We start from the raw sequence: 13,029 nt of genomic DNA, 5'->3' as shown, positions 1-13,029 counted from the left end.
TTTCTGTCTTGGGGTTTCACAAAAGTTACATTATGAATTATTAATCATCTATCATCTACTAAAGTTAGTTTTGAGTGAATATTTTTGAGTTCAAGACACCAATTACAGACATCTAAAGAGAAGGAAGAGAGCAAAAAGTTGAAAAAGTATTCCATCTGAGATGTGATATGCCTTCACAATCCTCAGTAACATTGGAAAGCATGTGTGACAAAGCATTCAAATACTTAATGTGAGAGGTAATCATTTGTACATCACTGAGTATTGAAGGTCTGTGACACAAAAGAGCCAATGTTGTGTCTTTGAACATGTAGATTCGTATTTTAATATAATGTCCTTCAATGACTGCTTGCTTCTACCTTCATCCCTACTCTCACATAGATCGTACTTAAAGCAAAAATAATAATAATAAAAAAAAATAACCAAACCGATTTTCTTTTTGGTACTGAGGATTGAACCTAGAGGTGTTCTCCCCCACTGAGCTACATACCCAATTATTTTCCTTTTTTATTTTGAGACAGGGTCTCTCACTAAGTTTTTGAAACTGGTCTTGCAAAGCTGTTGAGGCTGGCCCCCATAAATTTGTGATTATCCTTCTTCAGCTTTCTAAGTTGCTGGGGATATAGGCAAGTGCCACCATGCCAAAGTTCAAAGTGATCTTTGTAAAACCAAATTATGCCACAGCTATGCTCAAATCTACCTAATGGCTTTCTATTTAATTTAGAAGAAGTACCAACATCCCCTTACAATGGCCTACAAGACCTGCGTGAGCTCTACATCACCTCTATGACTCAGGGTCTATTCACCTCCCTATTGCTCACTCTCCTTCAGTTACTCCATCCCTCCACTGTTGTTCTAGAACTATACAGCACACTCCTACCTCAGAAGCTTTTGGCATCTACTGCTTCCAATATCCAGAAAGTTGCCTCATCTTGTCATGTGGCCTATTCTTTCTTTTCAACTTTCGCTTTCTTGGTGACCTTCTTAGTGAGATCTTCTATAACTAGCTCTTTAAAATTGTGATGTCTCTCTGCAAGTAATCCCTCTTGTATTTTTCCCTTTACACTACCTGGTGCATGAAATATTGTTATTTATTAATAGTAGTATTGTCCTACAGAATATAACTTCTATGAAAGCAGGATAGAGAAGCATCTGATTAATGCATTTTAATTGATGAACTAAACGTTCTTGTAGTTAAAAATCCAAGAAAGTAAGCTAAAATACTCTTGAGTTTTATATCTACACAAGCTCAAATAATACAGCACATTTATTGTGACACAGATGCCTCCTTCTACCAATAGGCACAGAGTAGAAGCTTGAAAGACACTTTAAGAATAGAGATCCACTGGCATATAACACTCTTTCAAGGCATCATAGCTTAAAGTGGAGCTGCTCAATTATGCACAAGTTCTCAGACATTTAGACATGAGGAATAGTGCCCTTGTCACCAATGTCACAGCAGCAGGTTTCACTAAACTCCAGTGAAGAAACACAGATATGATAACCAAGCTAGTACCAGAAGCATTTTTCAAAGTCAGATTCCAGACATTTATTATGAACAGTTTTCCATTTGTTCCCTGCCCCAAAGCATCTGAAACTGCATTTGGAAAGCTGATCTTGGAAGGTTTTGTGGTTTAATAGAATAAAAATAGAGGCCTGGATCTGAATGTTTTTTACAAGCTGTGAGTAACCAGAAAAATTATTAAACATTGTGCATCTCAGTTGTAAACCGAAAATAATTAGAATGAAATGGTATATTCTGTAAAAAGCACATGGCACAGTTCTTGATACTTAGAAAATGAATGAATGTAAATTAGCATAGCCTTGGAGTCAGGAGTATTTGAGTTCAAACCTCAGGGGTATTACTGACTTTGTGTATAAGTTATGACATTGAATTTTAGTTCTGCATGGGTAAGATGGGGATAATTATATCTACTATTCAGTTGTGACAGAGAGGGACAGGGCAAGGCACCTACCACAGTTTCTGTTGCAACAGGGACATATTAAAGAATAGCCTCTTCTATCAAAACTATTAAGTATCTTTTCCCTCAGGATATTTATAGCCCCTAATATATTTATATTTATTTAATATATCATAGCAACTATAACATCATAATTAACCAGGTCATCCAGTCAAGGGAAGATACATAGAAATATAGCTATACATAGTACATAGAAAATCAAAGTACATACAAAATCAAACTTTCAAAAGTATTTACGCAAATAATAAATACACAGAGACTGTGTTCCATATTTTGCATTTAGAGAAGCAGGAAGCTATAAGTGCATATTTGAGAGAATTACTTCATTTTAGAGTTTATAAACTAGATAACTAAGTTTTTAGATGCCTTCCAACAACTTGGTTATATAGAGTTTCCAGAGATTAAGCAAAAATTTTGTCCACAAGAATATGTTGTTTCTGGATAATTTCAGAGGGCCAAGTCCAATAGGCACAGAGTAGAAGCTTGAAACGGGCAGGAACCCTACAATCAAACATTCTAACCCAATAAGGGGAAGATGCGTATGCTCTATGGTCTGACAATTAATGATTTGTGGTTTGTAGCATCATTCTTTTCTGCCTTGATGAACATTTTCAGGGGTACTCTTGAACAAACTTCCCATAGGAGGTAAGAATCGGGTTAGGTGAGCTTAGCCTTTATAAAGATCTAGATTTTATAATGTGACTACCTTATATATGTCTCATAGTAAACGAGGCATAGAAATAAAAATAAATGCAAAATGGTTTTTAAATAAAACTCAGGACTCCCTTGAAAAATCATTCTGCTTTGAAGAGACGTCATATTCAGCCTATGATGAAGTCAGAAATTTGTGATTTGTATTGTTTTAGTTTGTGAATAATTCAATACAGATAATACTATGTCTATAAAAACCCTGAATTATGTAATTATTATATAACATTTATGCAGAGAGTTGATATGAAATTTCAAATACCTGTATATATTTATCAGTCAGGGAAACTTGAATGCAGTTTAAACAGTGACTAGGAATTATGGAAAAGGAGAACAGATTATATCAACAATATGAAAAAAGAAGCTGATAATTCAACATTGATGGATGTAGCATGTCAAAATGATTTGGTAAAGATTTCCAAATGAGGCAGATTATGGTGAGCCCAAAATTAGAAACAGAACATACTGAATGAAGAAACCCACTGATGAAAGAATTACTTCTCTGTCTTCTGAATCCATTCAACAGGAGAAACTATAGAATATTCCCAGATCCTATCCTGCCAAGTGAGTTATACTGGAATTTTAAAAACCATTTCACCTCAGATTTGTGAAATGGAAAATACTTTAACACTAAATGAACAATTTAATTTAGCACAATATGGTATAACATTTTTGGATATATATTTATTCTTATGATGTCATGAAAATGTAGGAGAATTTTCCTTTCCTGGTTGAATTTCTATAATGTCTCCAATAGGCTTTGTTATGGCGAGCTATCTTTTTCTCTAATGACTATCCCAGGGATGTAGGATTTACAAATTTAGTCATCTCCAAAAATGTACTACTATGAGTGTGGACCAAAATCATTTTGTATTTTTAGTTTAGCCAAAGGCTATAAAAAGTGATTTTTTGAAATTAGTAATTTGGGCTTCTAATGATAAGTGTTTAATCACCCATGCTAAAATGAAGTAGTAATTTCCACTGCTTCACTGTCTATCAGATGCACACTTTTTGATCTTCCCTGGGTCCTATGACATGTCACTAGAAGCCCTTTCCTTTACTCAGCTTGCAAACTTTCTCTTTAGAAGGAGCCTTTTCTCCAATATTCATCACAATATATTTCCCTCATATAGATAAATGTTCTTCTACTTGCTATTTTGTAATTCTACTTTTTTGAAAACTGAGCTCAGCTAGGTGCAGAGGCACACACCTATAATCCCAGCAGCTCTGGGGGTTGAGACAGGAGGATTGTGAGTTCAAAGACAGCCTCAGCAATATCGAAGCACTGAGCAACTCAGTGAGGCCCTGTCTCTAAATAAAATACAAAATAGGGCTGGGGATGTGGCTCAGTGGTCAGGTGCCCCTGACTTGAATCCCTAGTACTCCACCCCCCCCAAAAAAAAAAACTGAGTTTATAGCCCAAATCACCTTCCCTGACTGCCTTGTGCCCTGGGTCTCTCCTTTCACATAGCCAGTTCCTTCCACACATTATTTTATCCAGTAACTGCCAGCACATTGATCCATACATCTGCCTTAATGCCTCCTGTCCCTCCATCTCTAAAGCACCTGAGTATTTCTTTTCCCATCATATAGATTATGTTGGAAAACTTCCTCCATCACTAAAACTACTTAAATTGATGAAAGAGCTGATACTTTGCCTTTCCTGCTAGTAGACAAGAATGCTTCTATTTATGTCTCATACATATGATTTACAGCTTTATTATTCAACCTGTTTAATGTTGATGCTGTTATTGTTTTAAACTTTTTAATCATATTTTGACACCAAGGGTAGCTATGAATTACCTCCTCTTTTCTTGTTTCACGTCCTTTCTGTACAAACCAGATGACTTTTGCTTGTAAAGATCGTGGGGTACACTCCAACAAAGTACTGTTGTTCTCTATGCCATAAGCCAGTCGCTCTTCAGTTTTATCCAAAGCATCTCCTACAACAGGAATGTTAATACCCAACTTAAGACTTGATGTTACTGGTAAATAATTTTTTTAAAAAAATATTATTTAATCAAATCCTTGAAACAACATGAGTAACTAATTACCTACTGGATTTATGTAGAGATATAATTTTTTTTAGACAGTGGCATGCCAAAATCTAGGCATTAAAAAGGCAAGCAAGCAAAAGAGACAACTGGGAATTTGGTTTCAAAATGATGGGAGAATAAAGACAATAAGAAGGTCCATCAATGTTAAACTCATAGGAAATCAACTGCAGCATTTATTGATATGGCAGAAAAAGAATGTGAACACCATGTGTTCTAGCAAGGCATAAAACCAAATTCATGGCTACAAACAAAAGCAGAATTCAGAAATCTTGAGTGATCTGGCACTACATAACCACAAGTGTAAGGGATATCCTGGCAAGGGCTCGTACCCAGGTGTTGGGCGTCTTTGCAAGAAAAGGTAAAGAACTGAACTAAGGCCTTTACAAACCAGAGCTTCTTGATTATATTTTATGTCTTGGACCAGAACAATTCTCTCAAGATTTGAATTCACACCTGCATGCAGGAAAGTGTACTTACCTGCAGTGGAGAATAAAAGGAAATAATTTTTTGTTTGTTTGTTTGTTTTAACCAAGATGAATTCAATTCAATAGCTAGATCCCAGCATTTTCCCCTATACCTAAATCCTCTCACCTTCAAAACTGATCCCTAAATTTTCCTAAGGTAAAGCCATGTCTTCTTCTCTTGCCAGTGTTCCTAGGACTTGAGTCCCCCCCCCCAACGTGGATCTTTTTCTTTATTTATAAAATCATAAAGAGACTATCATAAAAGTCCAGCTAGATGGTCTCATCTCTGTGAGTCCCACTATTTGAAGCAGGATCCAAAGGGAGGGTATCATTTTATGTCCTGGCAGAGAGGTCTCCTCTTTTTTATGCTGCCAACACTGTATCCTCAAACCTGTATTCCAGGAACTGTGCCTATGATGTGTCATGGCCAAGAAATCATTGTTGGAAAAAAGCACACTTGGACATAGCTCCCTGATGACTCCTTATTCAGGGACCACCACATGGTTCCTTTAGCAGCATGTCCATTATTCTAATTCCCTTCTGTGCTCCCTGTCTTAAGAATGCTGCACTGACTTTTAAGTCAACCTGGTTCTAGGTTGTGCTGGACCGCATCTCTGAGGGTAGTTAGAGCCACTACTGAGCTCCCAATCACAGTGCCTCTTCCTCTTGCTACTTCCTGGTGAATACAGCAATAGGAAAATACAGCCTGTTCATCATCCATCATGATGTGAAGAGCAGGAAAGTGTTTTTTCTGTCTTGTTTAACTTCCTTGCAAGCTGAAATTTCCTCTCATCCTTAACCCACTAGACCTCTACCCTTCATGGACCACCGATACCAGTTCTCGGATTATTCTACTCTAGGAAAAGTTTTCCTCTTTGTTCCAAATCTTCATAGGTAAATTGATTCAAGTTGTATCACATTTGATAAAATAAGTTATGAAATTAAGAAATGAATCCTGCAAATCATTGTGCCAGCAGCCACATAAATTAGACTACATTTTTTTTCTAGGATTCCCCTAGCTTTGAGGTCTACTATCAAGTATTCATTCAGATGAAATTTATTTTTTAATTATGAAAAAATCATATATCAAGTCCACAAAATTATTACTTCATGGAAGAAAACAAAAGCTTTCAACAACATTTTTCTAGTACATACAAAATCACAAAGAAAGAGACTCATTTTAAGAAATGTGCAGTTATCATCAATAAACACTCCAAGTTACTCATAACAATTGATTTTTTTATGAATTACCAACAAACTGCTGTCCAAAACATTGCTGAGCTGCATTTCCATGCCTCACATCTTGTCTGCGGAACCGTCTGAAAGAAAGAAAATGCATTTTAGATGATGTTCAGATTTCAATTTTCCAGATTTTAAAATATACTCAGCTACATTAAAGATTCAAGGAGTATTCTGCTATTGAAAACCTGATCAGTCATATGAAACAAGCATAACATCCAAGTTTCATCTTTCTAATTTCTCCACTACATATTTTTCAATAGTTGACATTCATCTAACACTATTTTTTAAATGTCTACATAGCTTGAATTCTGGTTCCCTAAATGATAATTTAACAAATTTCTCTTTAAATTTTGTTAAAATTTTAATTCAACAAGAAGCCTTTGGTTGAAAGGGGTGTCTTGGGTGGCAAGGGATATGTGTAGATAGGTCAATAGGATTTGAGTCAGAATATTTGAGTAAAAACTATCATAAAACTCTTACATTTAATAAAGTTTATGTGAAAACTGACATTTGAATTGAGATATTTTATTCTAGTGACATAATGATGAATTGGCACAAATAGTTTCTAGCAAAATGAGATAAATTGATAATATACTTAATTTACTCATTTATTCATATACAATAGAAAGTACATGCCTCTATTCAATAGGCTTGTGTGTTATACATGTCTAACTGTATATTGTGCATCTAGCATGATTAAAAACAATTAGGGCTTTTTTTTCCTTCAATATACCTATTAGAACTAGGATCACTTCTAATATATCTTCTTATTGTACAAATTGTTCAGATATATAACTAAAATGAGCACAACACTCTAAATTCATGGAAAATATTTCCAGGCTTGCCTGACTTGTTTATAGACCCTAACACAGGCTTTATATCAGGTTTAAATTTTTAAGCATCTTTCTAAGTCATTAAACAATGGAAATTATCGTTGTGAGTAGTAGAATTCTAAAATCAAGAGCTATGGTATATTTGAAAGATTCAAATTAGAGATTAAAATAGAAATATTAAATAAACGTGGAAAATACCACTTGCTTCACATCATGGAGCTTTTTCAGGATTGAGGGAAAAACGGAAGGTAAAGCAGGAGCTTTCCCAGAGGGTAATGATAAAGCTTGTAAAGTCACAATGAGATGTCTCAACAACATGCAGTGGTAAGATGCAGGCGAGTGAACCAGAGTCACATCCCAGTGCCACCACCAACACATGTACCACCTGTATGTGCCTCTTCCCTTTCCCCACCCTTTGTGTTCTGGCTTTTAAAATGGAGTTGGCTAAAGGACACCTAAAATCCATTGCCATCTCAATTTTATTTTGCTCTGGAACATTATAAGAGCAAGGGAGAGAAAAAGTCATAGGTTTATAGATTACAGTGTATTTTGTAACACTGCTCAAATAGGTGTTTTGGTTGGTGAATTAATTATAATGGATGCTATTTCAAGAGATGAAGTGCTTTCTCACATAAGAGTTCTGATCTTTTTAACAACTTAACACATATCAAAAGCTAGGGTGGATAAACATTTCCAATCAAATTTCAGGATTAGGAACTACAACAAGAGCATACGTTGTTTTGTTTTAAATAAAGAGACTGGTGATTAGAAAACCTTACCTAAAGGCCTGAAATTTTACAAAGACCAAAAAGTGCCATGTTGAACATTCTATTGAGCTAGATTGAACAAAATAACTTGGAAAAAAACTGAAGTAGAAAGTTTTATGCTATTATTCCTACTAGTATAATTATTATACAACTGACAGCAGATCTAGATAAAAATTAAACTACTGTTGCTAATTCCTTATTCATTGAGTATTACTTCAGTATTTGGAATCTAAATCTCATTGAACAATAATAAATAATAGAGCAGGGTAAAAAATGAAATGGGAAATAGTTTTCATTTTTTATAGATGGTGTTAAATCAATATTATTATTCTAGTGATTGAGAATAAAGAGACCAGCAATCATAATTCTCAAGCAATTTGAGTATTAAGTATGCAATAATTGTTTAAAATCATAGCAAACATTTATGTTTTTTAAGAAAAGACATATCCTCCAACAAGGTTTAATTTCATTTTATATAATCCCAATATAATTGTTCTTTATTTCAACATTTTAAAAAATGCATGTATTTGTAACAGGAGTTCAAGAATGAGCAAAGTTGCTTTTCATTCCCAATGTTGCATATTTTTCTTATATCTCTAGCCTTACAGAAACTTTTAAAGAGAACACTGAAAACAGACAAGATGTAAAATCAAAGGCAGTAAAGAGACAGAGCTTTATAAATTATGGTGGATTTTGGAAGACCATTTTAAACAAGTGGTTTGGATTGTGAATTAATGTTTTTCCCCTGTTGACTCATTTTCACTTTGTGAGCAAAAAGTATTTATTTTAATGACTGGTTTTCAATTTCGGCTCTATTCGGGTCTGAAGCAAAAATGATCTGCTATAAAAGCAAACTATTTTCCCATCATGTGCTGGAATTTATCCAAAAAAATTCTCCTTCAGGGGTGGGTGATGGTTCAAAAGAACCCTAACCACTGAAAGATCTCCATTACGTGTCTGAACTGAACTAACTCATTTATGAGCATGGCTGCTGACTGCAATCCATTACTTTTCTACTATTTGTCTATTCCTTTCACTTTTTCTAAGTTTCTTTATCCTTTTTAAAATATTACCATCCTTGTGGCTGTACAATCTTAAGATGCACCATATACCAAAAATTGTTCATCTATGGAAACAGCTCAGTTAAAATTCACCATCACTCATACAAAACCTTGTTATTAAAAGCATTTGGTGCAAGGCTTATAAACATTTTTTATTGTTGCTAAACAATAAAGTAATTAGTTTTAGTAACTTTGTAAAATTGCTTTTCCTAGGGGGACTTCAGGAACAATAATGGACCATGTGTTTTGAAAAAAAAGAAAACAATTTTTAATCTTTCCACCATGAAGAATGGCAACTGAGGCAATAGATGTGTTCTCTCTGATTTAATCATATATAATATATATGTGTTCAAACATCATATGATAACCCATAAATATGTACAACTTATGTTTTTATGTATCAGTTAAAATAAATTTAAATAAAGATAAAAATATTCACTAGTATTAAATACTTTTTACAAATTACTTTTTCACCCTGGAGTCCTACTTTTTCACTCCTGAATCGTGGAATTGCATGGCTTTCCCTGAGCATCTATGCAAAGGCACAGACAATTGTTCCTTATATCTCTACCTCCAAGACTGACCTTAGAGACTGGGTTATTTTGAGAACTGAATAAAATATTTTATTGCTGCACTAGGCCTGGAAGCTGACATGTTCAGTTGTGAGCTACTACATGGTTATTTTCAGTTCAATCCTTGAACTTAGATTCTGATTTATAGTAGACAAGGGCCAGTGAATGTTTCTTTGTAGCCCTTGTACATGGTACCATAATAAATCACTAAAAAACATTTTCAAATATGGGTATATTTCTTCAAGAATTGTTTTCAAATATCAACATGCATTTTATAAAATCAATTAATTTGCTTAATCTTTTTTTTTTTTTGTACCAGGTGTTAAACCCAGTGGTGTTTTACCACTGAGCCATATCCCCAGTTTTTTCTTTCTTTCTTTTTTCAATTATTTTAAATTTTGAGACATGGACTTGCTAAATTGCTAAGGCTGGCCTTAAACTTGTGATCCTCCTACCTCAGTCTCCTGAGTCAGTGGGATTTAATTTGCTCAAGTTTTTAATATTATTGGCAAATTATTTAGTTCATAAATGTCCTTTGGAAACCTCATTTCACTATTGGCTTATCATGTCTTTTAATACTTATTGGACTCTTAATTTGGCTCAGGTCAAATTAACAAATTTTTTAGTTAATGGAGTTTTTAAATGAGATTCTACTATATGTGTAAACCTATAAGAAATAATTACACTAAACTGGGTTAAATTAAATCTGAAAAGGTTTTTTTTTTTAAAGTAACCCAAAGTTAAGTAGTAAGAACAAATGAAATTAATACAAACTACTTTTCAGTGGGGAAATTTTATATAGTCCTATGTTTTGTTTTACTTTGTGTTTGGTCCCTTTGTCGTGAGAAAAAAAAAACAGTGTTTATTCTATAAGAAATAAAAATATTTTTCTTTATTTACCAAAAGTGAACACTATTTCATATGGCTTGAGTGAAGAAAAAAAAAAAACACTTTATTTTCAAAGTACTTTCTGAACCTAGAGTTCTCTTGTTAAAAGAATCCTGGATTTACCTTCTCTAATAAATGCCAATGACCTCATGAATTGCAAACCTTGGAGTTTGAAGGTCTTTAAGTACCTTTCATTTGTGTTGAATTAAATCACACATTTCATTAATTATACAGGTCATGCATTTGCCTAGGAGTTAAAATATTCACTTTCAAAATGAAATAAATGAAGACCAGCTGGTAGAGAAGACTTGCAGGATGTATTTCAGAACTTATTTATTTATTTTCTTTTTAAGTCTTTGAATCCTTCAAGAGTGCTGGCCTGCCATTTCCACATTTTACATTTGTCTAAACTTCTTTCATGTCTTCCAGCAAAAATTTTAGAAAAGGGAAGAGTTGATTCAAACCCAGGTGGAAAAATAAAAGTCCAAAAGCCTATTCAGCTCCAATACATATACACAATAATACATGAAAGTCATTTTCAGGAAAATTTCAAGTATTATATTATGATCAAAATATATCTATGATTTATTTAAATAAAAATATCATGGTTATTTTCATGGAATGGGTACAAAAAAAGACCAAATAAGCGTTAGCATTTTTCTGAACAGAAGAATCACTCCATTGAGAAACATGTCTCACCTTTTTGCATGTGTGCCTGTTGGGTAATACCGGGAACAGGATATGCCATCCCAGGCACAGTAAGGGTCTCGAGCTAGACAGCAGTCAGCACAAGCACTTCCGTACATGTCACAATGATGGAACCTGACTTGAGCCACAGCAGAAGAAGATCCAATATACAGCTGTTGCTATGGAAAACAGAGAGAAACCACTAGCGGAAATGAACAACACTTAAACTGAACTATTATAACCAAATTTCCAAATTAAACACAGACACTTCAGTAAAAGCCCAGCAATTGCTCAGGATAGATAATGGACAATCACCACTTTCATTTTTCCATAATTTGAAATACTTTTACAGAATTAAATGCAGGAGTAATAAAATTGCTAGACTCAGCTTGACAAGAACTCAAAAAACTGTCTGTTCTTTTATTGGTTATCTAAGCAGAAAGACTCTTGCATTATCTTACACCCTAGGTCTCCTTTTAAAGATCTATAAGAGCATCCAATAAGAGATTGTATAAATAGTCTTTCAAATATTGACATAAACATTTAGAAGAGTGATTTGTCTGTGTGTGTGTGTGCATGTGTGTGTTTGTAATGATAAAAAATAGTTGTAAAATACACTAAAAGAAAAGGACTACCAGTAGCACACTTAATGTAATATGTTCCTATTTGCTAAACATGAAGAATTATTGATAAATAAATTTGAGGCAATATATGCAACAAGAGTTTCTAAAGAAGTTCACATCAAAAATTGATTCCAATGAAGAGAAGGAAAGAAGAATTTCACTACACAGTTGTGTGTTATTATTACCATTATTTCTGCAAAAAAATTAGTGAAAAATAACTAGGGAATAATGTTTTATCATAAATGAGCATGAAGTTTCAGTCAAGCAAGATGTGTAAGCTCAAGAGATTTGTTGTATATCACTGTGCTTATGGTCAACAACAGTGTATTTTTAAAAGTCACTAAGAGAATCAATCTCATGTTACATGTTCTTACCACAACAAAAGAAAATAATTAAGGGAGAAAACTGCAGCTCATTCATATAGATGAAAAGCACTAATGTTCTTACATCCTTTGGCCTCAACTAATTTATAGAACCAATTTACAGAACTCATACACACACACATATGCACACATACAACTTACTCTCTTGGAAGAAATCTCCATAGAAATAATTGGAACTGGATCCTGAAAAAAAAAAATCTTTTTTAAGAAAGGAAATCACAGAATATCTACCTTAACATGGTTGTAAATCACCTGAAATCAAATAAGGCATATGAGTGGTTCTATTCCTAGCAAACTACAGCTTTCATTTTATAAATTACATTAAATTCAAATAAACTAATATACAAGTTTTTAATTTTTTCATGGATAGGAATAGATATACAGATGAGGAAAAAAAAACAGTGAATAATCTAATCAGTTCACTGTCCCTGGAATGTACTTTTTGCATGTGCAGTTGAATACTATTCGTGCTTTCTAATTCTAGTATCCTTAATTAAAATAACGAAGTCAGCGTGTTCTTGAACCATTAAAAGTGAAATAGTTATATTCTAGAGTACTTGTTATTACTAGTAAACCATACGATCTTTAATTATTTTAACCCAAGCCTAAACAAAACACTTTCTGTTGGAGTGATCATGGTGAATCAGTATGAATCCTGGATTCTTAGAACAAGATGAATAACTTCATTTTCTTAGAATTGCACCAAAGGAAGGATGACATGTAGCATAGCCTTAAGAGTCAGCATGTGGTATTAGCTATCTTGAT

At 33.7% G+C, this 13,029-nt stretch overlaps 1 protein-coding gene across 1 annotated transcript in view; it reads right to left on the bottom strand.

Annotated features, from left to right (window-relative positions):
• Nucleotides 1–13,029, bottom strand: part of SEMA3E (semaphorin 3E) — a 256,690-nt gene that overhangs the window by 13,720 nt on the left and 229,941 nt on the right. The window contains exons 13-16 of the mRNA XM_081288174.1: nt 12,406–12,447; nt 11,271–11,437; nt 6,460–6,527; nt 4,491–4,630 (exon numbers count right to left, since the gene is read on the bottom strand). Of these exons, the coding sequence (XP_081144300.1) occupies nt 4,491–4,630; nt 6,460–6,527; nt 11,271–11,437; nt 12,406–12,447 (417 nt within the window). The remainder of the gene's footprint in view (nt 1–4,490; nt 4,631–6,459; nt 6,528–11,270; nt 11,438–12,405; nt 12,448–13,029) is intronic.

Source organism: Spermophilus citellus (genome assembly GCF_964194105.1).
Source record: "Spermophilus citellus genome assembly, chromosome: 3".
NCBI lineage: Eukaryota > Metazoa > Chordata > Mammalia > Rodentia > Sciuridae > Spermophilus > Spermophilus citellus.
The sequence above is the reverse complement of the archived record's forward strand: the minus strand, read 5'-3'. Positions and strand labels throughout refer to the sequence as shown.